The sequence below is a fragment of the Oryctolagus cuniculus genome, chromosome Y (genome assembly GCF_051225735.1).
Source record: "Oryctolagus cuniculus isolate XC-2025 breed Fujian yellow rabbit chromosome Y, ASM5122573v1, whole genome shotgun sequence".
NCBI lineage: Eukaryota > Metazoa > Chordata > Mammalia > Lagomorpha > Leporidae > Oryctolagus > Oryctolagus cuniculus.
This window is the reverse complement of record NC_142889.1, coordinates 4,791,347-4,816,264: the sequence shown is the minus strand read 5'-3', so window position 1 is coordinate 4,816,264 and position 24,918 is coordinate 4,791,347. Positions and strand designations below refer to the sequence as shown.

Here is a 24,918-nt window from a genome sequence, read left to right as displayed (position 1 = left end):
CGCGTTGATCCGAAGCCAGGAGCCAGGTGCTTCTCCTGGTCTCCCATGGGGTGCAGGGCCCAAGCACTTGGGCCATCCTCCACTGCACTCCTGGCCACAGCAGAGAGCTGGCCTGGAAGAGGGGCAACCGGGACAGAATCCGGCACCCAGACCGGGACTAGAACCCGGTGTGCCGGCGCCGCAAGGCGGAGGATTAGTCTACTGAGCCGCGGTGCCGGCTATGTCATAGATATTTTCATTCTTTGTGTTTAGTTGAAGGAATTTTCATGGAGTTGTCTGTGACATTAAATATATACACTTTCTGGTGAGTTTGTAAGTTTGCAAAACTTTGAAACCTGGATTTGTATAAACGTCTGTCAAAGTAACACATTACTAGCATTTTTCCATTTAACATTTCTCAGCCGACTCATAGTTTTCATTTTCTTAAAAAGATTTTATTTATTTATCTGAGAGGTAGAGTTGCAGACAGTGAGAGGGAGAGACACAGAGAAAGATCTGAAAATCAATTGAAATTCTTTGCATTTGAGGAAGTGCCGATGTCTGTGAATTAGTCTAGCACCTCCTTTTCTCTTTTATTATGTATTTATTTTAAAAAGATTTATTTATTTATTTAAAAGACAAAATTACAGAGAGACATAGAGATGAGACAGAGAGAGAGAGGTCCTCCACCCACTCGTTCACTCTCCAATTGGCCGCAATGGCCAGAGCTGTGCTGATCTGAAGCCAGGAGCCAGGAGCTTCCTCTGGGTCTCCCATGTGGGTGCAGGGGCCCAAGGACTTGAGCCATCTCCAACTGCTTTCCCAGGCCAGAGCAGAGAGCTAGATCAGAAATGGAGTAGCCAGGACTCGAACTGGTGCCCATATGGGATGGTGTCGCTGCAGGCAGATGCTTAGCCCAGTATGCCACAGCACCAGCTGTGCGTCACTGTTATTTCTTAAATGATAAACATGATTTGACTAAATCTTGCTCTGGTTTGCTAAGTTTCTCCAGTAGTTGTAGAACTAGTTGTTTTAATCTCATGATGTTTTATACTTCATGTGACTACATGTTGTTTAGTCATACTCATTTGATGTTTTTAAAATTGTTAAATTTTTAAAATGTTATTAAAATTATGTTGCACTGAACAAAAGTGCAGCACATATATTCTCTGTTGTAATGACTTAGGAATAGATGAATTTCTGGGGGATTTTGTTGTTAGATTGCTTTATATAGCTTCATAAAGCAATATATTTTGCTCCTAATAGCAGAACTTTGGTTGAATGGAAGGTTGGCCTATAATAAGACTCTTGCGGTTACTCATTTTAATAACATTTTAATTGTGTAATGAATGTTTTTTATGCATTTATTATTTATTTAGCTAAAATCAATGAAACCGATACATTTGGTCCTGGAGATGATGATGAAATCCAGTTTGATGATATTGGAGATGATGATGAAGACATTGATGATGTAAGTACCATGACCCTAAAAGTTGAGGGGGTGTGTTTGCTAATAATGTTTAGTGCTTAATGCATAATGGAAATGCTGTGAATTTGAATATATTATTAGAAACAATCTAGCCAATCTAGGTGTTTATACTTGGACAAGCACTTTCTGAAAAGTAATTATTAACTTTCCCAGTGGATATTGCATGGTTACAGTTTGTATAAGCAGAGTATCTAAATAGATATTTCTGTTAAATAAAATAGTAGAAGATTTTTGTTTGAACTAACTTAGTGATACTGAAATTGCTGCATTTTTTTAAAGGTTTATTTGAGATGCAGAGTTACAGAGAGGTATGAGAGAGAGAGAGACAGAGGTCTTCCATCTTCTGGTTCACTCCCCAAATGTCTGCAATGGCTGCATCTGTGCTGAGCTGAAGCCAGGAGCCAGGAGCTTTTTCCATGTGGTGCAGGGGCTAATTTACTTATTTTGAAAGAGATGTGAAGAGAGACAGAGAGAGACAGGATCTTCCATTTGCAGATAGCTGCAGCAGCCAGTGCTGGTCTAGGTAGCTTCATTTGGATCTCCCATATGGGTGGCAGGGCCTTCTGCTTGGGCCATCTTTAGCTGGATTTCACAGGCCATTAGCAGGTAGCTGGATCAGATACGGAGCAGCATGGATACTGCTCTTCAAGGCAGAAGCTTAGCCCACTATTCCACAGTGTGCTGGCCCTACTGCAAACTCTTAAAGCCTGATTGTGGAGACAGATATTATGGAGCATGTAATAGGAAAATACTAATTTCTTTGTGAGGCATTGTTATTGCCCAGATCCTTGGTTTGGTCTTGTTGCATGCTTATTTTGTGCAAACCTAAAAAAGTGATGAGGACACAGAACTGAATGCCTTGCTACTGTTCTGTTGTTAACTCAATTTAAATGAAACATCCTGATTTTCTGTTTATCTATTAAAATAACTATATAGCTTACATTTCAATCTAGATTTTTTCTTACCACAGTGCAACAAAAATAGTTCAGAAAAAAAATCTGCATAGTTGCACACACAAACAATGCACACATAGAAAAACACAAAATGATTTTTTGCAGTTGTTTTTGACCAAGTTCATGCAATATAATAACCAGAGTTTCCAAAAATTATGAAGGCTAGTATCTTTGTGTATGTGCATTAAAAAATTTTAAACACAAAGTAATCTGCTGGTTTTATATAAGTTTAATATATAGTTTATACTATATATCTTAATCTATCTTAAAACATACAGAACTTCCTTTGCAGATCCTAGATACGATGGATTCCCAAGGGTAGAAAGTATTAACAGTTAATTTCTTTGTCAAGCATCAAAAGTGTAACTATCATGGATTCAGGGTAGATTTGTGCATTTTTATAAGATTTTACTTTTCCTTCATTACCTAAAATCCTAACAACTTCTGGATCATTTTTCTGGGAGGTTTATAGGTTATATAATTTTGCTCCTGTGACTAATCACTCAGAGAACAGATTTGGGTAGGACTGTGCCTCATCTAATTGTTAAAGGACAGAAGGGTATACTGAACTTTTAAGGATATTTCCCATAGTAGAACATCTGAAACAGAAAGATTTTACTAACAGTAGATAGGAATTGAGAAAATCTAATGTATAATCTATTTCATTTAAAAGGAATTTGACATGTAATCCTGAAGAGATTCCTATGTTACAATAATTATTTCTTCATGGGTCTCTTTCTTTTCATTTACAGATCTAAATTGAATTCAGTTTTCATTTTCTGAAGACATTAACTGGGAATTTTGACCATCAACTTAAGAAGAATAGAACTTTACTTACCATGAGTATTGTTTATTAAAACAAATTGTCTTAATTCCGTTTTTTTTTTAATGTATTTACTATACTATATTTCTTTAAAAATTGATGTTGAACCATCTTAGGTGACATATTAATTCTTTATTTTTTATATAATGAGACTTAGAAATAAAACATTTTTAAAAAAGAGAAAGAAATGCCTTTTCTACCATTGACAGTCACAGTTGCAAGAAATTGATGTTTAATCAGAATTGAAAATCAAAATTGAAAGTCATAGATTTGTCTGGAATAGTATTTAACTAATTTCTATAGTCTATGGACTTGTTCTGTATCTTTCAGAAATATATTTATGGTCTCTATAACATTTAAGAATGATCAAAATATACTTTGGAATGGTGTCAGCTTAAGTATTTTTATACTGAGTTTGTTACCTTTTATATTTTTGTAACTATTTGTTTTCATCCTTGTAAGTCCATTTGTAAAATGCAGTTTTCAAAATAAGGATGTATGTTACAGTTTTGAATTTATAAGACTTGTGGCTCCAGAAATAGTATATTGAAACTGGAAGAAGTAGCATAGTAATTGATGCCATTTTCTTTAGCATGCATGGAAAAATTGTCAAGATGGTAAGGTACATCAAGTATTTTTTACTCTATGAAAAGTATGTTAAAAGGTGAAATTTTATTTATAACAGTCATCCATTGTAATCCAGTTTTAAGCTTCATAAACAGATGAATTCAGTATTTAAGTGGAAAACTAACTTCTTAGTAAATTTTTTAAACCAAAAAATTGTAAATCTTTTCCTGAACTTGGAGTATGGTATTCTTCCTGTGTACACAAAACTTCCTGTCATTTTCAATGTAATGGGACATCAGTCTTCACAAGAAGACTGGAACCTCATTTTCCAAGAACACAATGGAGCTTTATTATCTCAGAATGCAGTAAGGCATCACTTTTCCCAGAGGGCAAGGGAACTGCCCAACCCCAGAAGGCAGGGTGTGATGACAGAATTGTTAATAAGGTGAGGGACTCCATGGTTGGAAACATGCAGAAGTAAAGGAGACAAGGAGAGAGGAGAAAATAGTTGAGGATTGCAGGTGCTGAGAAGAAAGGATTTGAAATGATAATATACTGCTATAGAATTCACCTGTATTCCATTCCCAAACCACCCAAAGCTAAAAGGTGAGCTTGAGATGGACATTTCCTTATTGCTTCAAAAAGCAATGAAAAACATGTAAGTTTCATTTTTATGCATTGTTTTTGCACTGAGTACTGTATATCAGAGAAAACATATTTGTCTTTTAGGAACTGCCTTATTTCATTACGCAACATGATCTCAAGTCACATCCATTTTGTTAAAAAGACAGGCTTTCATTCCTTTTTATGCATGAGTAGTATTCCATAGTGTATATTTAACAGAATTTTAAAATTCAGCATGAGTTGATGGATAAGTTGATTGATTCTATATGTGAGGTATCATAAATTGAGCTGTCATACTCATAGTAGTGCAAATATCTTTCATTCATGGATATTTTTCTATCATCTGTGTACCATTTATCCGTTTGCTGCAGGAAGTTTTCTCCCATGATATACAAAAAAGATCACGTGTTCACAGTTCAAACAGTCTTCAGAACATACCGGTTCTCATTTGGAATATTTGGAAGATGCATGGTTACAAGTTGTCATAGGCATTTTCTCTGAGAAAAACTTTATAAACAGTTTTCTCTCATGTTATTTTACTGTTTAAAGTTTTCTGCCATTGATTGGCAAACAAATATGATTCAGCCATGTGGTTTGTGTGTCTCCCAGGTGGTTGCAGCAAGTGCACAAGGTCCTGTAGTGTCCCCAGGAACTTGCTATGGTTGCAGCTTGAGCAGCTTAATGAATGGATGGGTGAGCAGGAAACTTCCCTGAGAGCCTCTCTTGGGATTGTAACACTATTCTGAATTGAAATACCCAGCAGAATGGCAGTGTACTTCACAACATTAATAAGAAATGAAATGAAAAATATAAATTTATGGTGCCAGTGCTGTGGCATAGTGGGTAAAGCCGCCGCTGCAGTGCCGGCATCCCATATGGGTGCTGGTTCTAGTCCCAGCTGCTCTTCTTCTGATCCAGCTCTCTGCTGTGGCCTGGGAAAGCAGTAGAAGATGGCCCAAGTCCTTGGGCCCCTGCACCCGCATGGGAGACCCGGAGGAATCTCCTGGCTCGTGGCTCAGCTGTGGCTGTTGTGGCCATCTAGGGAGTGAACCAGCGGATGGAAGACCTCTCTCTCTGTCTCTACCTCTCTCTGTAACTGTCTCAAGTTTGATTGCTCATGGCTGCCTCTGTGCCACTTTCTGACTTCTGTATGTCTGTCTGAGGTTTCATTGGCCTTACCCCCGTCTGTTAGTCTGTGGGTTCAACTGATTCTACCTTCTCTCTGTTTCAGGTTTTATTGCCCATGGCTGCATCTGTGTTACTGCCTCTCAGAGCTGTTTTCTCTCCTTTAGATTTGTTCTGACTTGTCTGTCTCAGGTTCGAGTGGCTATGTGTGTATGGGTTTGATTAATTCTAGCTTTCTGTGTCTAAGTTTTGATTGACCATGCCTGCCTGTGACTGACTGTGGGTTTGGTTGTAGTACTCTGTCAGGTTTCTTTCTTTTTTTTTTTTAATTTATAGATTTTATTTATTTGAGAAGCAGAGTTAGAGAGAGAGACAGAGAACCATTTGTTCACTCCCCAGATGGTCACAACAGCCGGTGCTGTGCTGCTCTGAAGTCAGGAGCCAGCAGCAGCATAGGCAAGGGCCAGGGTACATTCCACTCTGGTATTTTGCAAGCCTGGACACTCAGTATGTGAGAACAGTAAAGAAAGAATTTCTTTAGGAACTGGTGCATTCATCTGTGTGCCTGTCAGATTCTGTAGGAGGAGAGAATTTTATTGGGTTTGCCAAAAGAATAATGAGGTTGGGATGGAACACTTTGTTCTCCATTCCTGTGTGTTCTCTGGAAAAAAATAGGGATGTGTTGTACATGAGACAATGTATGACAAAAAACTTAAGTTCCCAGTGTTGCCCATTGACTTATCAGTCCTGCATGGATTGATTTTGCAGTGTGCACTTTGTACTATACATTTCCTCTACCCACAGGTATCAGGAAAGAGAAAAGGCACTCAATATAGGATGAAAAGACACAAATGGCCCTTGACTTCATTCATGTAAACAGTTTTATCCATTATTAAAGCATATCTCTCAACCTATCTGATGCTCGATTTTCATTGTAAAATGAGATTAGTGCATGCCTCACAAAAAGGTGGGAAAATTAAATGAGTAAATACATATAGAAAGACATTTCCAACTCTTTAAGTACTATGTTAATGTGAGATTATTCAGCTTGATAATTGTTGGGGTCTCTAGGGTATTTCAATATAATTCCATGGTATGACTTTTGTATATGACTGACAATTGGAGAGTGCCTTTACAGCAAGCCACTTTAAAGATCCAGAAGCCATCTGATGTGCCTATTTTATGACAGGTTGTTCCAGGGCCCTCTGATCATCATTTGAAGTTACAATACAGTCATATTATGACATGTACTAGAAGCTTCCATTTCTACTCTAGTCCTTTTAGATCATGATAATACCCTCTATACATATGCTCTGCATATATTAAGTGATGATTAGAAAATCTGCATTTAGCCACTTGAGGAAAAATTCTCACAGAATCCTGTCAAGCATCTCCATGAAATCCTAAGCCTCCTAGACTTCTTGGCTTCTTCTCAGTCCATCTGATCAAGTCATCCAAGAATCCAGTCACCTACCTATCCACCCATTCATACACTCATGAACATACCAACTCATCCAAACATAACAACTACCCATCCATCCACAACCAGTCACCTACCTATCCACCCATTCATCCACTCACATACAACCACCCATTCATCCACACAACTATCCTTCCATCCACCCACTAGTCCAGCTATCCATCAGTCCTACTATCCCATGAGTTCATTGACCCTTGTGTATTTTTGAACATTAATTAATGATCTATCTTTCTAATGTCATACACTGTCTTTTGGTGTAGAAGCAGACCCAGTGCCTGCTCTCCAGGCACATAAAATTTGGCAGTAGAAAATTAGTTGACGAGTTAAAATAAACCTGGAGAAATTGACATAGAACCTGAGTAACACTTTATAAGTTATTTTTTTTATTTATTTAATTTTTGGACAGGCAGAGTGGACAGTGAGAGAGAGACAGAGAGAAAGGTTTTCCTTTTGCCTCCAATGGCCGCCACGGTTGGCGCGCTGCGGCCAGCGCACCACGTTGATCCAATGGCAGGAGCCAGGTGCTTAACCTGGTCTCCCATGGGGTGCAGGGCCCAGGCACTTGGGCCATCCTCCACTGCACTCCCTGGCCACAGCAGAGAGCTGGCCTGGAAGAGGGGCAACCGGGACAGAATCCGGCGCCCCCACCGGGACTAGAACCCGGTGTGCTGGTGCCGCTAGGCGGAGGATTAGCCTAGTGAGCCGCGGTGCCAGCCAGGATATGATTCTTAAAGCAGTGAGTTAAAGCTATCTATTATGTTCCCTTGATGTCTCTGTTAAATCCTAATTATTTAAAAATAGCTGAGTTTTTATTTAGAGCTGTGGGTTATTTAAATATGTGCTTTTTTTTTTTTCCAAGCATTTGAATAGTCACCTTGTAACAAGGATCAGATTTGGTCTATATAATGTCATGATGTTAAAGAATTTTATTTCAACCAGATATTTTAGATTTTGAGCTTTCTTGACATCCTTGACAGTCATTCAAAAAATCAAAATTCCAAAAATTTACACTTTGACAATTCCAGATGTGCTCCTGGAAATTTCAAAGACATATGTCTCATCATAGAGAGACACAACTAATCAGGCTATTTGGATTATATTAGAAGTACTGTCAAGATGTGAAGTGGTGCTAAATTTTAAGTTTTATAATATAAAATGCTACTGATATAAATGTCTGAATGTTAAAAAGTTTAATGATCTTGTGTTACTAAATTAATGGTCATCTTAATGAGAAAGGCCCTGAGGTCTAAAAGGATTAGATGCTTTCTAAAATCCTACAGGTGCTTTTGAAAATACTGTGTGGAGTTAGCAAGTGCCTCTTGTTGGTTGATGTGTTTATAATTTTAAACATGGCTATTTGAAGTCTTGTCATCCACAGTTTTATATATCAGATTTTCTGCTCATGAAACTAAAACATTGTTGATTCTGTGTTTAGCTGCCCTCCCATAGCTTCTGATGGACTTTTTCCAGTTACTTCTATTGTATTCAGTACTATGGGATGGTTCTGTAAACAGATGAAGCCAATAATGCACTACAGGTTCCAATTCAGAGAAAGCATGGTTAATACAGGCTACTTAGAGCAGAAAGTAATTTGAATCAATTAGTAATTTAAAAAACAAAGAGTTTAAGAAGCTATTACTGAAGCTGCTTTATTGTCCTATCTTGTATGTTATGTTACATGTGTGTACATATTGTTTGTCTACATGGGATAATTGATTAAGAACTCTGTTTTAATTGGCTTATAGATAAAAGATTGCTCATAAGTTTAAACTGCTAAATTAATCAGATACATTTTGATTCATGTGACCTGAGTCTGGATCAGATGTTTTAAACTTGGTGGTAGAAAGAAACTAACACAGTTTTTTTTTTTTTTTAAGATTTATTTTATTTATTTGAAAGAGTTACAGAGAGAGGTAGTGACAGAGAGAGGGTCTTCTACCCACTGCATCACTCCCCAGATGGCTGCAACAGCCAGAGCTGCGCCCATCCAAAGCCAGGAGCCAGGAGCCTCTTCCAGGTCTCCCACGTGGGTGCAGGGGCCCAAGGACTTGGGCCAACTTCTACTGCTTTCCCAGGCCACAGCAGAGAGCTGGATCAGAAGAGGAGCAGCCAGGACATGAACTGGTGGGATACCAGCACTGCAGGCCAAGGCTTTAACTCACTGTGCCACAGTGCCAGCCCCCACCATTTTTATATGTTTGTGCTTGAATTTACTGGCTAAAAAAGCTATACCATGTTAGATATTTAAGAGATGTTTCCAAATACAAGTATCATTAAAATGTATAGAAGTTTTCATTTGATATTGTTACCATCAGCAAGTGATCTGGGACTTGCTCCCTTATTTCTCTATTCTCTTCAAGGTAGGAAACTGACTATACTGAAGGACTCTCTAGGATGCACGATTTGATCTTTACATATAATAAAAGGGATGGCAAATATATTCTGTAACAGCATACCCAAAATTAAAGCTTAAATTATAATTTTATCGCTTGGATTACTTTGCCATCAGCACAGTAAACAGTCAAAATCTCCCTTTCAGACCAGAAAGGTTGTAAAGTAAGGACATAGCTTTCCTCATGGGCATGAAATAAACCTTTATCAGAACATGTCTGTAATTACAGACTGTAAATTACAGATTTGAGATGGGACTTGAGCACCCCCTTTGACTTGCATCCTCTGGCCTGGTTTAACAAAAACTGGAAGGAAGAGAGCTAGGCTTCAGAAGCAATGTAAAGATGGGTGGAAGGCCTATTAAATGTAGCTCTGTACAGTGATCTGCCATTAGAGACCCAACAGGCCAGTCCACTGCAGTGGCTTTCTTTCTTTCTTCTTCTTCTTCTTCTTCTTCTTCTTCTTCTTCTTCTTCTTCTTCTTCTTCTTCTTCTTCTTCTTCTTTTGACAGGCAGCGTGGGCAGTGAGAGAGACAGAGAGAAAGGTCTTCCTTTTGCCGTTGGTTCACCCTCCAAGATGGCCGCCGTGGCTGGTGCACCGCGCTGATCCAATGGCAGGAGCCAGGTACTTCTCCTGGTCTCCCATGGGGTGCAGGGCCCAGGCACTTCGGCCATCCTCCACTGCACTCCCTGGCCACAGCAGAGAGCTGGCCTGGAAGAGGAGCAACCGGGACAGAATCCGGCGCCCCGACCAGGACTAGAACCCGGTGTTCCAGTGCTGCAAGGCGAAGGATTAGCCTAGTGAGCCGCGGCGCCGGCCCACCACAGTGGCTTTCAATGAGGTAAGCCTGGACTTTAATAGAAATCAGCTCATTAAGAGCCCTGGCAGCTCTGCCAGCCAAGAGTTGGATCACTGGAAATGGACCTGCCCTGGAGTTGAAGGATACCCAGGTGAGAGTCATGGATCTTATTGGCTCTAAGCTGAAAAGTCTTTCACTCAGCCCAGCTTCCAAGGTGACCACTGCTGCTGAAGGGGTGGCCAAGCAGGGTCTGCAACATTACAGGCAGAACTGTAAATTTCCTGTTGGAGATGCCATCTGCCTTTACCTGGCCAACTCTCCTCCCAGGCCAGCTGGTAATGGAAGTCAACAGGGTGCCTTCCCCAAGGAGGTTCACACCTCTCTTAAAATGTACCCCATGTAAAGAGATAGATGAGTCTGGGCCTCATAACTGACAGGACAATAAAGCCCAGCAGATTATCAAGCCCCTTCTGTCAGGTTCTATTTGCCTCTCAATCAGAGAACTTATTTGTGGCTTAGACAGCAGCTTCCTTAGGTCCTCCACTAGTAACTCTTCTAGACCCTGTCTAGCCCACTTGGGGCCTCATTCCTTTGTAATCACAGCCTCTACTCTAACATCAGTGGCTCTACTCCCAACCCGTGTGTACTGATGGTCCTCTCTCCCACTCAATGTTGTATGATTGTTCAGGATTTTCTCCACAGACAAATCCCTCTACTGATTACCTGTGTGGTCCTTGGGAAAGAGCAGATGAATGTTATACCCACAGGAGCCAGAGATTGGACGCTGACTACCTTCAATTCTGCTTAGCTGTGCAGCATTACTTCCCTTCTGAATAAAAAAATAATAAATAAAAAAAGAGAGAGATTTACCATGCCTAACCTGGGAGTGTCACCTTTGGCATACCCTTAACCCTGAGGAACCAAACAGGCTCTCAGGCCACACCTATCTCAAGCCTCTAAGGCTCCATCAAAAGCAGACAGTCCACTTAATACAGTCATAGTATAACAAGAAAAAAACACCACAGCAAGGGAAGAAGCATCCAAAGAGTATCCACAATGCCAAGCAACAAATGCAGAAACCGAGGAAACAAGATCAAGGAAGACATTATGGCACCCCCAAAATGAACAAGACACCCCAATTCAAGATTATGAAGATGATGAGATAGAAGAAATGAAAGATAGAGATTTCAAAAAATTTATGATAAGAACATTTAGAAGTTTTCAAAAGCAAATCCTTGAACTACAGAAATCCTTACTGGACAGGATTGAAAATCTCTCTCATGAAAATGAAATTTTAAGGAAGAATCAAAATGAAACACAGAAACTAGTAGAACAGGAAAGTGTGATAGTGAGGCGAAACCAAAATGAAATGAAGAGCTCAATAGATCAAATGACAAACACATTAGAAAGCCTTAAAAACAGAGTCAGTGAAACAGAAGAGAGAATATTGGGCTTAGAAGACAGAGCACAGGAAAACATACAGTCAAACCAAAGAAAAGAAGAGGAAATTAGAAATCTAAAAAATATTGTTGGGAATCTACAGGATACTATTGAAAAAACCAACATTCGAGTTCTAGGAGTTCCTGAAGGCATGGAGAGAGAGAAAGGATTAGAAGGCCTTTTTAGTGAGATACTAGCAGAGAACTTTATGGGTGTGGAGAAGGACAGAGACATCCTAGTACAGGAAGCTCATAGAACCCCCAATAAACATGACCAAAAGAGATCCTCACCACGACACGTGGTAATTAAACTCACCACAGTGAAACATAAAGAAAAGATCCTAAAATGTGCAAGAGAGAAACGTCAGATTACTCTCAGAGGATCTCCAATTAGACTCACAGACTTGTATGCCAGCAAACAGGGAAATCTATCAGAAATGGAGAGATTCCTGGACACATACAATCTACCTAAATTGAACCAGGAAGACAGAAAACCTAAATGTTCAGGATCACTAGCACTCAGGGAAATGCAAATCAAAACCACAATGAGGTTTCACCTCACCCCAGTTAGAATGGCTCACATTCAGAAATCTACCAACAACAGATGCTGGCGAGGATGTGGGGAAAAAGGGACACTAACCCCCTGTTGGTGGGAATGCAAACTGGTCAAGCCACTATGGAAGTCAGTCTGGAGATTCCTCAGAAACCTGAATATAACCTTACCATACAACCCAGCCATCCCACTCCTTGGAATTTACCCAAAGGAAATTAAATTGGCAAACAAACAAGCTGTCTGCACATTAATGTTTAGTGCAGCTCAATTCACAATAGCTAAGACCTGGAACCAACCCAAATGCCCATCAACAGTAGACTGGATAAAGAAATTATGGGACATGTACTCTATAGAATACTATACAGCAGTCAAAAACAATGAAACCCAGTCATTTGCAACAAGATGGAGAAACCTTGAAAACATCATGCTGAGTGAAATAGGCCAGTCCCAAAGGGACAAATATCATATGTTCTCCCTGATCGGTGACAACTGACTGAGCACCAAAGAGGAAACCTGTTGAAGTGAAATGGACACTGTGAGAAACGGTGACTTGATCAGCTCTTGTCCTGACTGTTGATGTACAATGTAATACTTTATCCATTTTAGTATTTTTTCTTTTCTTGTTCTATTACTATTGGTTGAATTCTGTAATTAACACACAATTCTTCTTAAGTGCTGAAACTTAACTGAAAAGTGATCCCTGTTAAACATAAGAGTGGGAATAAGAGAGGGAAGAGATGTGCAATTCGGGACATGCTCAAGCTGACTTACCTCAAACGGTAGAGTTAGAAACATACCAGGGGATTCCAATTCAATCCCATCAAGGTGGCATGTACCAATGCCATCTCACTAGTCCCGGTGATCAATTTCAGTTCACAATTGATCACACTGATAGGTCTAAGAGTCAAAGGGATCACACAAACAAGACTAGTGTCTGCTAATACTAACTGATATAATCAAAAAGGGAGAGAACCATCCAATGTGGGGAGCGGGATACACAGCAGACTCATAGAATGGCAGATGTCCTAACAGCACTCTGGCCTCAGAATCAGCCATTAAGGCATTCAGATCTGGCTGAAGAGCCCATGAGAGTATTTCAGGCATGGAAAGCCAAGACACGGTGGCAAAAAAAAAATGACCTCCATGAAGGATCTCTGTGAGTGAGATCCCAGTGGAAAGAATGGGCCATCAAAGAAGGAGGTACCTTTCTCTGAAGGGAGGAGAGAACTTCCACTTTGACTATGACCCTGTCCGAACAAGATCGAAGTCGGCAAACTCAAAAGGCTTCCATAGCCTTGGCGACTCATGACTAGAGCCTAGGGTGATTACTGATACCATAAACAGGAGTGTCAATTTGTTAAGTCAACAACAGGAGTCACTGTGCACTTACTCCTCATGTAGGATCTCTGTCCTTGGTGTGCTGTACATTGAGATTTAATGCTATAACTAATACTCAAACAGTATTTTTCACTTTATGTTTCTGTGTGGGAGCAAACTATTGAAATCTTTTTTTTTTAATTTTTTTTTTTGACAGGCAGAGTGGACAGTGAGAGAGAGAGATAGAGAGAAAGGTCTTCCTTTGCCGTTGGTTCACCCTCCAATGGCCGCCGCGGCCGGCGCGCTGCGGCCGGCGCACCGCGCTGATCCGATGGCAGGAGCCAGGAGCCAGATGCTTTTCCTGGTCTCCCATGGGGTGCAGGGCCCAAGCACCTGGGCCATCCTCCACTGCACTCCCTGGCCACAGCAGAGAGCTGGCCCGGAAGAGGGGCAACCGGGACAGAATCCGGCGCCCCGACCGGGACTAGAACCCGGTGTGCCGGCGCTGCTAGGCGGAGGATTAGCCTAGTGAGCCGCGGCGCTGGCCTGAAATCTTTACTTAATGTATGCTAAACTGATCTTCTGTATATAAAGAGAATCGAAAATGAATCTTGATGTGAATGGAAGGGGAGAGGGAGAGAGAAAGGGGAGGGTTGCGGGTGGGAGGGATGTTATGGGGGGGAAGCCATTGTAATCCATACGCTGTACTTGGGAAATTTATATTGATTAAATAAAAGCTACAAAAAAAAAAAAACAGACTAACTTAAAAAAATTGAATAGAATTATGTTCTAGCAATTATTAATGCATTTGCTTTGACCCTGAGAATGCAATGTATTAATACATTTCTTTATAAAATATAAAATGAAATAAAGTTAACTTTCAAATATTCAATGTGAAGTTTCATATCAAATGACTGGAACTTCATAAACTATACAACTAATAGCAGACTAGCCTCCTGTCAATATAAAATATTTACTATAAAACTATATTTTGAAAAGAAAAAAAATCATAAAGTTGAACATGTCATTTTATTGTTCAAGTAATAGAATTTCAGTTATTTTTTCAGAACTGATGAACATAACACCTTTCCGTGTCTAATTTTCATTTAGTCGAAGGTCAGTTAAAATTAGGATATTGGTATATTGAGGATGGTTGATTAGTTGACATTGGCGGGGAGGCAGCAGTTCTACTAGCTATCATTGGCATAGTGAACCATGGATTGCTTGCTGTTAACGTGCTAGAAAAAGGACCCACAATTGTTGCTAAAGAAGGATGTCTAGGTGCAAAAACAGGACGGTTTGCCATCAGTCCAAAATAATTATTCTGTACTGGAGACAATATTTGAAATTGGGAAATAGAAGTTGTAGTTGTCACAACATTCAGGATATGGCCATGTGCTTGAGAGTAGGTACTATATGAATGCCTATGAGAAGTGGTCATTTGATTTAAAAGAGCATGTTGATTTGTTACAAATTGTACTGATGGTGCAATTAAAGTTGATGATGGAGTCAAAATATTACTTGTCACTGGATCATTTGAATTAGCAATTCTGTGGCTAGTAGGAGGCACATTTAAATTTGTAGAAGTTGAAAGTAACCTTTCTTCATTAGTTTCTGTAGATGAGCTAGGATTTTGAGTATGCACATACTCGCCTGCACTGTGGTATGTCTTGTCAAGATTGTGAACTAAAGAAGCAGATGGTGGAGATGTGTGTTTAATCCCAACTCTGCGCTTCATTCTTACTAGAAGTTGGGGACATCCTCGCTTAAAATTTGGATTCTGATAGAACTGTAACTGAAACCAAAGGAGAAAGCATTTAGTGATACTTCAAACCAAGAGTCACAAATTAATATATATGAATATATGCAATCTATGAATAAATGAATAGATAAAATTATTAAATCTAAAATATCAGGTTCAACATAATTACAACAAATAAAACTTGATTATTCCTAAATGTAAAAGTTAGCAAACATTTAAATATGATAACCGTTCCACTAAACTGACCTTAACTTCTTTGTGTGGAGCTCATTGATAAGATTCAAAATAACTAGTAACATTGCTTATATTTTTGAATTTCAAACTTTCTTCTCATAAAAATTTAATGTTGATCCAGCTAATTTTAAACTTTGTGTCTTACTCCATAAATAAATATATTAAGTGAGGTACAAACTAAACTTAGTTGTGATGCCTACATTAGTTGTAAGTGAATATGTTGAATACCTTGCTAAAAACAGGTATGTTGTTTTCTTCTTCCAGAAAGTCAGTCAGGGATGCAGAGCTTTGGAAATCTTGTCGTATTTTTCTAAATCCATAAAGGTTAAGCTGTCGAACTAAACTTTTCATGCTGTCTGTTTCAAATATCTTAAAAGGGGTCTTTCTTTCCAACACTTCTTTCTTAAAGTATTCTTCATTTATCACAATAGAAGTCCCATTTTCGTCCCACCAAATTGACTTAAATTGATCACTTTCAACTATCTTCCAAAGTTTTACAGGAAAGGTCAGAGAAACAAAATCATTCCCTTCTGGGGTGTCAGACATACAAAGTGTATAGCGTGGTCTTTTTATCAAGGGTCCTTCAGATAAAGCTTGAAAGGCATTTTCTTCAACTACAGACCTTAAATCCAAGTCATTATCAATTGTGGGATACCAGCCTGGAGCTTCAGTGGTGTTTTCTGAATCAGTTGTTCCACTCTGAGGAGAGACACCTTGAACTTCTGAGGGAACCTGGGCCATCTCAAATAAATTTTTCTTTGGCTTCTGCCTGGTTTTGAGAACTGAGGCCTCAAATGTTGCTTTAGTAGACTTACACAAGACTAGCTGATGTCAGCCATCACCATGGTCCTGAGTTACTGTGACATCATAAGAGGACTTGTCTCTTAGCAATGCAAATATGACTTTCTGCCTAATGTTGGTTTTCCTCCCTGCAAAACAAGTTAAAATAAAACATTCACAGATAATTTACACAATACACATGTTGCAAAGTCTTGTCGCAGCAAATATTTTGGTTAAATAAAATGGATAAAATGCCTAAATTAGAAGTTTTCCCTTCTTTCTAGCTACATTCTTTACTAAACTTTCATAAGTTGAATGATTCCTGCATGCCAGGAATAAATTTGACTTGGTCCTGATGCACATTCTTGCTGATACATTGTTGGATTTAATTATATCGTACTTTGTTGAGGACTTTTGCATCTATATTCATCAGACATTGCTCTATAATTATCTTTCCTTATTGTATCTTTTTCTGGTTTTAGAATTAGGTGATGCTGGCCTCATAAAAGGAGTCTGGGATAATATCCATGTTTTCAAAAGCTTGAGAACAATTGGAATCAATTTTTCTTTGGATCATGTTCAGCATTGAAGTCATCCAGTCCTCAGTTTCTCAATGTCGTGGAGGGTCTTTATTAATAATTCAACTGCTGGGTACCAAAAAGTATGCTGTGCCCAGATCATTAGATCCCTGCAGAGACCCCCAGAGTGTCGATCACACCGAACTGCAAAAGCAAGGTTTATTCAGGAGTACAAGCCGCGACAGGGACCCCATCCAACCAACCAGCACAGCAGAGGAAGGAGTGAGGCCCCGATCTTTCTTAGGGAGAGTTTTTAAAGGGAAAAAGGGCTACATCAGCAGGAAAACGGAGTTACATACAACATGGAAGCTTTGGATACAGGGAGTCACAGGGGGGCTTACAGCACAGAAGCTTTGGATGCAGGGAGTTACTTTGTTCAGCAATCTCTACTGTACTGAAGCCAGAATCCACTTCCTTGACTTCACCGGGAACCTGTCAGTCTGCTGCCAGGACCTCACTCCCTGAGGCTGCCCTGTGTGGCCCTGATGGTACCTAGACCTGACAGCCTGTGCCCAGAACCCAACTTCCTGTGGCTGTGCTGAGTAGCATTGACTGTACATGTCAATCTGTAACAGGAACCCCACATCCTTAGGTCTGCAGACTGCTCCTGATGGGACTGGAAACCTGTCTGTCTGTGGCCATCACACCAACTTTTTGCTCCCCTGCCTGCCCATGAGTGGATCAGGAACCTGTGAGTCTGAGGCCAGAACCCCACACTCTTAGCCTCCCTGCCAGGCCATAAGGAGCAGGAACATGTAAGTCTGCAGTCAGAACCATATCTCCTTTGTTCCCCTGCCTGGCCTTACTAGACCGGACCCTGTCAATCTTCAGTCATAACCCCATGTTCTTAGCTCCCTTGCCTGCCCCTGATGGACCCGCAACCTGTCAGTCTCCCGCCAGAACCCCACCTCCTTGGTTCCCCTTCCTGCCCCTGACTGGACTAGGAACCTGTCAGTCTGCGCCCAAACCCCAAGGCCTTAGCTCCCCTGCCGGCCCACAACTGGACCGGGAAACTGTCACTCTGCCGCCAGAACCCCACCCCCTGGGCGGTCCTGCCTGCCCCAGACTGGACGGGACCCTGTCAGTCTCCCGCCAGAACCCCACCTCCTTGGCTCCCCTGCCAGCTCCTGACTCGGACCAAAAGCTGCCCGTCGTCAACCAGAACCCCGCATCCCTAGCTCCCCTGCCTGCCCCTGCCTGGACCGGGAACCTGTCAGTCTCCCGCCAGAAACCCACCCCCTTAGCACCCCTGCCTGCCCCTGATTGGACCGGGATCATGTCAGTCACCCGCCTAAACCCCAGCCCCTCGGCGCTCCTTCTGCCCCTGAGTGGACGGGGAACCTGTCAGTCTCCCGCCAGAAACCGCACCCTCTTGGCGCTATTTCTGCCCCTGACCGGACGGGAAACCTGTCAGTCTCCCGCCTAAACCCCACCCCCTTGGCGCTCCTTCTGCCCCTGACTGGACGGGGAACCTGTCAGTCTCCCGCCTAAACCCCACCCCCTTGGCGCTCCTTCTGCCCCTGATTGGACGGGGAACCTGTCAGTCTCCCGCCAGAAACCCACCCCCTTAGCTCCCCTGCCTGCCCCTGCCTGGACCGGGAACCTGTCAGTCTCCCGCCAGAAACCCACCCCTTTAGGCTCTACTGCCTGCCCCTGATTGGACCCCAATCCTGTCAGTCTCCCGCCTCAACCCCACCCCCTCGTCGCTTCTTCTGCCCCTGACTGGACGGGGAACCTATCAGTCTCCCGCCAGAAACCCACCCCTTTAGCGTTCCCCTGCCTGCCCCTGAATGGATGGGGAACCTGTCAGTCTCCCGCCTAAACCCCACCCTCTTGGCGCTATTTCTGCCCCTGACTGGACGGGGAACCTGTCAGTCTTCCGCCTAAACCACACCCCCTTGGCGGTGCTGCCTGCCCCTGACTGGACCGGGATCCTGTCAGTCTGCCGCTCAAACCACACCCCCTTGGCGCTCCTTCTGCCCCTGACTGGACGGGGAACCTGTCAGTCTCCTGCCTAAAGCCCACCCCCTCGGCGTTCCTTCTGCCCCTGACTGGACGGGGATCCTGTCAGTCTCCCACCAGAACCCCACCTCCTTGGGTCCCCTTCCTGCCCCTGACTGGACCAGGAACCTGTCAGTCTGCGCCCAAACCCCAAGCCTTAGCTCCCCTGCCGACCCACAACTGGACCGGGAAACTGTCACTCTGCTGCCAGAACCCCACCCCCTTGGCGGTCCTGCCTGCCCCAGACTGGACGGGACCCTGTCAGTCTCCCGCCAGAACCCCACCTCCTTGGCTCCCCTGCCAGCTCCTGACTCGGACCAAAAGCTGCCCGTAGTCAACCAGAACCCCGCATCCCTAGCTCCCCTGCCTGCCCCTGCCTGGACCGGGAACCTGTCAGTCTCTCGCCAGAACCCCACCCCCTTAGCTCCCCTGCCTGACCCTGCCTGGACCGGGAACCTGTCAGTCTCCCGCCAGAAACCCACCCCCTTAGCTCCCCTGCCTGGCCCTGAGTGGACCGGGATCCTGTCAGTCTCCCGCCTAAACCCCAGCCCCTCGGCGCTCCTTCTGCCCCTGACTGGACGGGGAACCTGTCAGTCTCCCGCCAGAAGCCCACACCCTTAGCTCCCCTGCCTGCCCCTGCCTGGACCGGGAACCTGTCAGTCTCCCGCAAGAAACCCACCCCTTTAGGCTCAATGCCTGCCCCTGATTGGACGGGGTTCCTGTCAGTATCCCGCGTAAGCCCCACCCCCTCGGTGCTCCTTCTGCCCCTGACTGGACGGGGAACCTGTCAGTCTCCCGCCTAAACCTCACCGCTTTAGCGTTCGCATGCCTGCCCCTGACTGGACGGGGAACCTGTCAGTCTCCCGCCTAAACCACACCCTCTTGGTGCTATTTCTACCGCTGAATGGATGGGGAACCTGTTAGTCTCCCGCCTACACTCCACCCCCTTGGCGGTGCTGCCTGCCCCTGACTGGACCGTGATCCTGTCAGTCTCCCGACAGCACCCCACCCCCTTGGTGCTCCTTCTGCCCCTGACTGGACGGGGAACCTGTCAGTCTCCCGCCTAAACCCCACCCCCTAGGCGGTGCTGCCTGCCACTGACTGGACCGTGATCCTGTCAGTCTCACGCCAGCACCCCACCCCCTTGGGGCTCCTGCAGCCCCTGACTGGACGGGGAACCTGTCAGTCTCCCGCCTAAACCCCACCCCCTTGGCGCTCCTTCTGCCCCTGATTGGACGGGGAACCTGTCAGTCTCCCGCCAGAAACCCACCCCCTTAGCTCCCCTGCCTGCCCCTGCCTGGACCGGGAACCTGTCAGTCTCCCGCCAGAAACCCACCCCTTTAGGCTCTACTGCCTGCCCCTGATTGGACCCCAATCCTGTCAGTCTCCCGCCTCAACCCCACCCCCTCGTCGCTTCTTCTGCCCCTGACTGGACGGGGAACCTATCAGTCTCCCGCCAGAAACCCACCCCTTTAGCGTTCCCCTGCCTGCCCCTGAATGGATGGGGAACCTGTCAGTCTCCCGCCTAAACCCCACCCTCTTGGCGCTATTTCTGCCCCTGACTGGACGGGGAACCTGTCAGTCTTCCGCCTAAACCACACCCCCTTGGCGGTGCTGCCTGCCCCTGACTGGACCGGGATCCTGTCAGTCTGCCGCTCAAACCACACCCCCTTGGCGCTCCTTCTGCCCCTGACTGGACGGGGAACCTGTCAGTCTCCTGCCTAAAGCCCACCCCCTCGGCGTTCCTTCTGCCCCTGACTGGACGGGGATCCTGTCAGTCTCCCACCAGAACCCCACCTCCTTGGGTCCCCTTCCTGCCCCTGACTGGACCAGGAACCTGTCAGTCTGCGCCCAAACCCCAAGCCTTAGCTCCCCTGCCGACCCACAACTGGACCGGGAAACTGTCACTCTGCTGCCAGAACCCCACCCCCTTGGCGGTCCTGCCTGCCCCAGACTGGACGGGACCCTGTCAGTCTCCCGCCAGAACCCCACCTCCTTGGCTCCCCTGCCAGCTCCTGACTCGGACCAAAAGCTGCCCGTAGTCAACCAGAACCCCGCATCCCTAGCTCCCCTGCCTGCCCCTGCCTGGACCGGGAACCTGTCAGTCTCTCGCCAGAACCCCACCCCCTTAGCTCCCCTGCCTGACCCTGCCTGGACCGGGAACCTGTCAGTCTCCCGCCAGAAACCCACCCCCTTAGCTCCCCTGCCTGGCCCTGAGTGGACCGGGATCCTGTCAGTCTCCCGCCTAAACCCCAGCCCCTCGGCGCTCCTTCTGCCCCTGACTGGACGGGGAACCTGTCAGTCTCCCGCCAGAAGCCCACACCCTTAGCTCCCCTGCCTGCCCCTGCCTGGACCGGGAACCTGTCAGTCTCCCGCAAGAAACCCACCCCTTTAGGCTCAATGCCTGCCCCTGATTGGACGGGGTTCCTGTCAGTATCCCGCGTAAGCCCCACCCCCTCGGTGCTCCTTCTGCCCCTGACTGGACGGGGAACCTGTCAGTCTCCCGCCTAAACCTCACCGCTTTAGCGTTCGCATGCCTGCCCCTGACTGGACGGGGAACCTGTCAGTCTCCCGCCTAAACCACACCCTCTTGGTGCTATTTCTACCGCTGAATGGATGGGGAACCTGTTAGTCTCCCGCCTACACTCCACCCCCTTGGCGGTGCTGCCTGCCCCTGACTGGACCGTGATCCTGTCAGTCTCCCGACAGCACCCCACCCCCTTGGTGCTCCTTCTGCCCCTGACTGGACGGGGAACCTGTCAGTCTCCCGCCTAAACCCCACCCCCTAGGCGGTGCTGCCTGCCACTGACTGGACCGTGATCCTGTCAGTCTCACGCCAGCACCCCACCCCCTTGGGGCTCCTGCAGCCCCTGACTGGACGGGGAAACTGTCAGTCTCCCTCCTAAACCCCACCCCCTTGGCGCTCCTGCTGCACCTGAGTGGACCGGGATCCTGTAGTCTCCCGCCAGCACCCCACCCCCTTGGCGCTCCTTCTGTCCCTGATTGGACGGGGAACCTGTCAGTCTCCCGCCTGAACCCCACCCCCTCGACGCTCCTTCTGCCCCTGACTGGACGGGGATCCTGTGTGTCTCCCTCCTAAACCCCACCCCCTTGGCGGTGCTGCCTGCCCCTGACTGGACGGGGATCCTGTCAGTCTCCCGCCTAAACCCCACCCCCTTGGCTCTCCTTCTGCCCCTGACTGGACGGGGATCCTGTCACTCTCCCGCCTAAACCCCACCCCCTTGGCGCTCCTTCTGCCCCTGACTGGACCGGGAACCTGTCAGTCTCCCGCCAGCACCCCACCCCCTTAGCGCTCCTGCTGCCCCTAACGCGACCCGGAAGCTGCCGGAGGGCGCCTCCTCCCGCCCTCTGCACTGCCGCTAATGACTTTTTCCAGTGCGCGCTCAGAACGCCACCTCCTTCCTCGCCGGTGGCTGCCTGGCCTCCCTGGACGAGTGAGGCGCAGGTCTAGGTTCAGAACCTCGCCCTCTGCCCGGCCCTGAGTGGCTCTGCTGGATGAGGAGGAACAGTCCGGCCTGTCCCGCCCGTGCTGGGCGCGGGCAGGCAGCGTGGCAGAAGACAGGTTCTGGGCTCCTACTGCGCGTTCCTCCTCCCAGACAAGGGCAGGCAGGGCCAAGCTACAGGGCGAGGTTCTGGCGGACGGACAGGCGGGTACGCGCCCGCTCAGGGGCTGCCAGGGACGTGCGCGGGACACAGACCCGAAGCTGCCCGGTCGGGTCCGAGCTGGACATGGGCGGGACGACTGCCGCGTGGTGCGCGCAGACGTCACTTCCCGCGTCCAGTCAGGAGCCGCGAGGGGCGTGGCTCGAGGCGGTTCCTTTCCACACCATTTCCGCCCCGAGCCGCAGAAACAGGGCGACACAACCACTCAGCATCTGATTGGCAACGGAGTCTGAGACCGCGTGAAGCCAATGGCTGCCCGACCTGTCACTCAGACGAGCCCAGCCGCAGAGCGCCCTGCCGCTGAGGCTTTGGGGAGTTGTAGTCTCCCCGCCCCGCTCTGTGCAAGCCGAGCGTGGCTGGACAATGTGAAACCAGGGAATATGGCCCACAGATGATAAAAGAAAAATGATAACTTAGGTCAGGAAAATTAGATCATAGAGCATTTATTTTTTTTTTCCAAGAAAAGGAGAGATCTGGGTTGAAACGGGGTCCTTTGAAGACCATGTCTGCCCCGAGTCGCAAAACAGGACGCACACACCAACCCGGCCTGTGATTGGCCCCCGGGTCTGAGACAGGGGGAAGCCATTGGCTGCCCGACGTGTCACCCAGGCGAGTCCTGCCCAGACGGAAAGCGACGCTCTCGCTGAGCCGTTTGGGAGTTGTAGTCTTCCCGCTCCTCCCTGTCCAAGCCTACTGTGGCTGGACGGTGTGAAACCAGGACATATGGCCCACAGATGATAAAAGCAAAATGATAATTTCGGTCAGGAAAATTAGATCAAGGAGCTTTTTTTAAAAGAAAAGGGAGGAGAGAGCTGTGTGAAATGCGGTTCAGCACCACTTCCGCCCGAGCCGCTGAAACAGGAAGCACACGTCCCCCCAGCCTCTGATTGGTCCCCGAGTCTGAGACCGGAGAAGCCATAGGCTGTGCTACCTGTCACTCGTACGAGCCCAGCCCAGTCGTAGAGCGCCGCATCCGCCGCCGCTAGCGCTCCTGGCAGCTATAGTTCAGGGCTGCGTTCAGACAAGGCAAGTGTGCCTGCACCATTTGAAATCAGGAAAGATGGCCCAAAAATGATAAAAGAAAAATGATAACTTAGGTCCGGAAAATTAGATCATAGAGCTTTTATTTTCAAGAAAAGAGAGAAGTGAGTTGGGTTGAACGTGGTGTGTTTCAAGACCACGTCCGTCGGGAGCCGCAGATACAGGAAGCCCGCAACCACCCAGCATCTGATTGGCCCCCGGGTCTGAGACGCGTGAAGCCATTGGCTTGCGGACCTGTCACTCAGGAGAGTCCAGCCCAGACGCAAAGCGACGCTCTCGCTGAACCGTTGGGGAGTTGTGGTCTCCCCGCTCCGCCCAGTTCAAGCCTAGCGTGGCTGGGCAATGTGAAACCAGGAAATATGGCCCACAGATGATAAAAGGAAAATGATAGCTCAGGTCAGGAAAATTAGGCCTCACAGCTTTTTTTTTTTTTTTTGAAAGAAAAGAAAGCTTTCTCAGCTCTTACATATAGAATTTCCGCCCCGAGCAGACACCTCCGAAACAGGAAGCACACACCCACCCCGCGTCTTAGCGGTTCGGAGTCTGAGACCGGGGAAGCCATTGGGTCGGCTACCTGTCACTCAGGCCAGTACAGCCCACACGTAGAGCGTCGCCGCCGCCGCTGAGGCTTCTGGGAGTTGTAGTCTCCCCGCCCCGCTCTGTGCAAGCCGAGCGTGGCTGGACAATGTGAAACCAGGGAATATGGCCCACAGATGATAAAAGAAAAATGATAACTTAGGTCAGGAAAATTAGATCATAGAGCTTTTATTTTCAAGAAAAGAGAGTAAACCCCACCCCCTCGGCGCTCCTTCTGCCCCTGACTGGAAGGGGAACCTGTCAGTATCCCGTCTAAACCCCACCCCTGTAGCGTTCCCCTGCCTGCCCCTGACTGGACGGGGATCCTGTCAGTCTCCCGCCTAAACCCCACACCCTTGGCGCTATTTCTGCCCTGACTGGACGGGGAACCTGTCAGTCTCCCGCCTAAACCCCACCCCCTTGGCGGTGCTGCCTGCCCCTGACTGGACCGGGATCCTGTCAGTCTCCCGCCTAAACCCCACCCCCTTGGCGCTCCTTCTGCCCCTGACTGGACGGGGAACTTGTCAGTCTCCCGCCTAAACCCCACCCCCTTGGCGGTGCTGCCTGCCCCTGACTGGACCGGGATCCTGTCACTCTCCCGCCAGCACCCCACCCCCTTGGCGCTCCTTCTGCCCCTGACTGGACGGGGAACTTGTCAGTCTCCCGCCTAAACCCCACCCCCTTGGCGGTGCTGCCTGCCCCTGACTGGACCGGGATCCTGTC

The 24,918-nt window shown here is 46.4% G+C and overlaps 2 protein-coding genes across 2 annotated transcripts in view; both read right to left on the bottom strand.

The window, feature by feature from the left end:
- Positions 1-10,654: 10,654 nt before the first annotated feature.
- Positions 10,655-16,276, bottom strand: LOC149119137 (heat shock transcription factor, Y-linked-like). The gene is made up of 3 exons (XM_089325284.1): positions 15,764-16,276; positions 14,831-15,334; positions 10,655-10,660 (listed from the first exon to the last, which is right to left on the bottom strand). Exons 1-3 carry the CDS (start codon positions 16,274-16,276, stop codon positions 10,655-10,657), a joined length of 1,023 nt encoding a protein of 340 aa, XP_089181410.1.
- A 719-nt stretch (positions 16,277-16,995) lies between these two features.
- LOC149119136 (heat shock transcription factor, Y-linked-like) overlaps positions 16,996-24,918 on the bottom strand; it is a 119,180-nt gene continuing 111,257 nt past the window's right edge. The window contains exon 3 of the mRNA XM_089325283.1: positions 16,996-17,003. Within this exon, the coding sequence (XP_089181409.1) occupies positions 16,996-17,003 (8 nt within the window). The remainder of the gene's footprint in view (positions 17,004-24,918) is intronic.

Bases quoted from the DNA above. Each gene is read 5' to 3' on its own strand.
- LOC149119137 (XM_089325284.1), bottom strand. From the start codon at position 16,276: ATGGCCCAGGTTCCCTCAGAAGTTCAAGGTGTCTCTCCTCAGAGTGGA. The intron at 15,335-15,763 runs GTATTCAACATA...CTTTGGTTTCAG, and splicing joins ACATACCTGTTTTTAGCAAG to TTACAGTTCTATCAGAATCC.